At 38.7% G+C, this 1,013-nt stretch overlaps 1 protein-coding gene across 1 annotated transcript in view; it reads right to left on the bottom strand.

Annotated features, from left to right (window-relative positions):
• Nucleotides 1-819: 819 nt before the first annotated feature.
• LOC102213630 (claudin-4-like) overlaps nucleotides 820-1,013 on the bottom strand; it is a 1,554-nt gene continuing 1,360 nt past the window's right edge. Inside the window, exon 2 of the mRNA XM_005727945.1 lies at nucleotides 820-840. Coding sequence (XP_005728002.1) covers nucleotides 820-840 — 21 coding nt within the window. The remainder of the gene's footprint in view (nucleotides 841-1,013) is intronic.

Below are 1,013 nucleotides of genomic sequence, written 5' to 3'. Positions count from 1 at the left end.
TGCCATTTTATATTCAACTAAATCATAAAATTTCAGGGTGTTCAGATTAATAAACAAAATGTTAGTTGGTTCTATATAGTTTGATGGGTTTATAATTCTTATAATTATAGATGGCAGACAGTTGGTGTCGTAAACCACCGCCTCTGTTCAAAGATGGTCGCTCACAGTGAACAATGATGGCTTCTTTCACTCCTCTTTCAAACCATCTGTTTTCTCTGTCCAGAATGTGAACATTGGTATCATCTAAGGAGTGACCTTTGTCCTTTAGATGCAGATGGACCGCTGAGTCTTGTCCTGTGGAGGTGGCTCTTCTATGTCTTCAAGCAACTCCAGACGCTTTTCTTTCCAAGCTCCTTAGACTACGATGACCTGGATGACTGAAAACTTTCACAGACCTTCACAGACATAAATTAAGAGCTGACTGTAGCTCAGGTGGTAGAGCAGGTCAGCTACTAACCAGATGGCTGGTGGTTCAGTCCCAGGCTCCTCTAGTCTGCATGCCAAATATCCTTGGGCAAGATACATCCATCGGAGTGTGAATGCCTATGAATGTTATGTAGTAAACATTTACAAAATGTGATTGGCTGAATGAATTAGTTGTGTAAAGTGCTTTGAGTGCTCAGATAGAGTAGAAAAGCGCTATATAAGAACCGTGGATTGTTTTACACTCCAGAAATGTTTGCTTACTACAAGACTTTGTTTCTTTTTAAATATTTACTCCCCTAACAAATAAAACTTGGTTCTGTGACTACATTCAAAGTCCAAATACCTTTGTTGTAGGTTCACAGTTTAACCAGACAGGCCGGTTTCCAGCCAGTATTATTCTTGCCACACCCAAACCTGTTCAACCAGAAAGTCGGAGAATGGTTGCTTCTCACATACTGTGACGTTTGTTTTTTAAGCATCCTTGTTTTGATTATGCCGTGTTACATAATGAACATGTATGTTACAATTAATATACATTAAAAATGTGTCAAACGCACAATAAAAAGAGTATGGATACTGTAAATACA

This window comes from Pundamilia nyererei, unplaced genomic scaffold, assembly GCF_000239375.1.
Source record: "Pundamilia nyererei isolate P.nyererei 1_Seehausen unplaced genomic scaffold, PunNye1.0 scaffold00026, whole genome shotgun sequence".
Classification (NCBI taxonomy): Eukaryota; Metazoa; Chordata; class Actinopteri; order Cichliformes; family Cichlidae; genus Pundamilia; species Pundamilia nyererei.
Note: the sequence above shows the minus strand (reverse complement) of the source record. Positions and strands in the feature narration are given on the sequence as shown.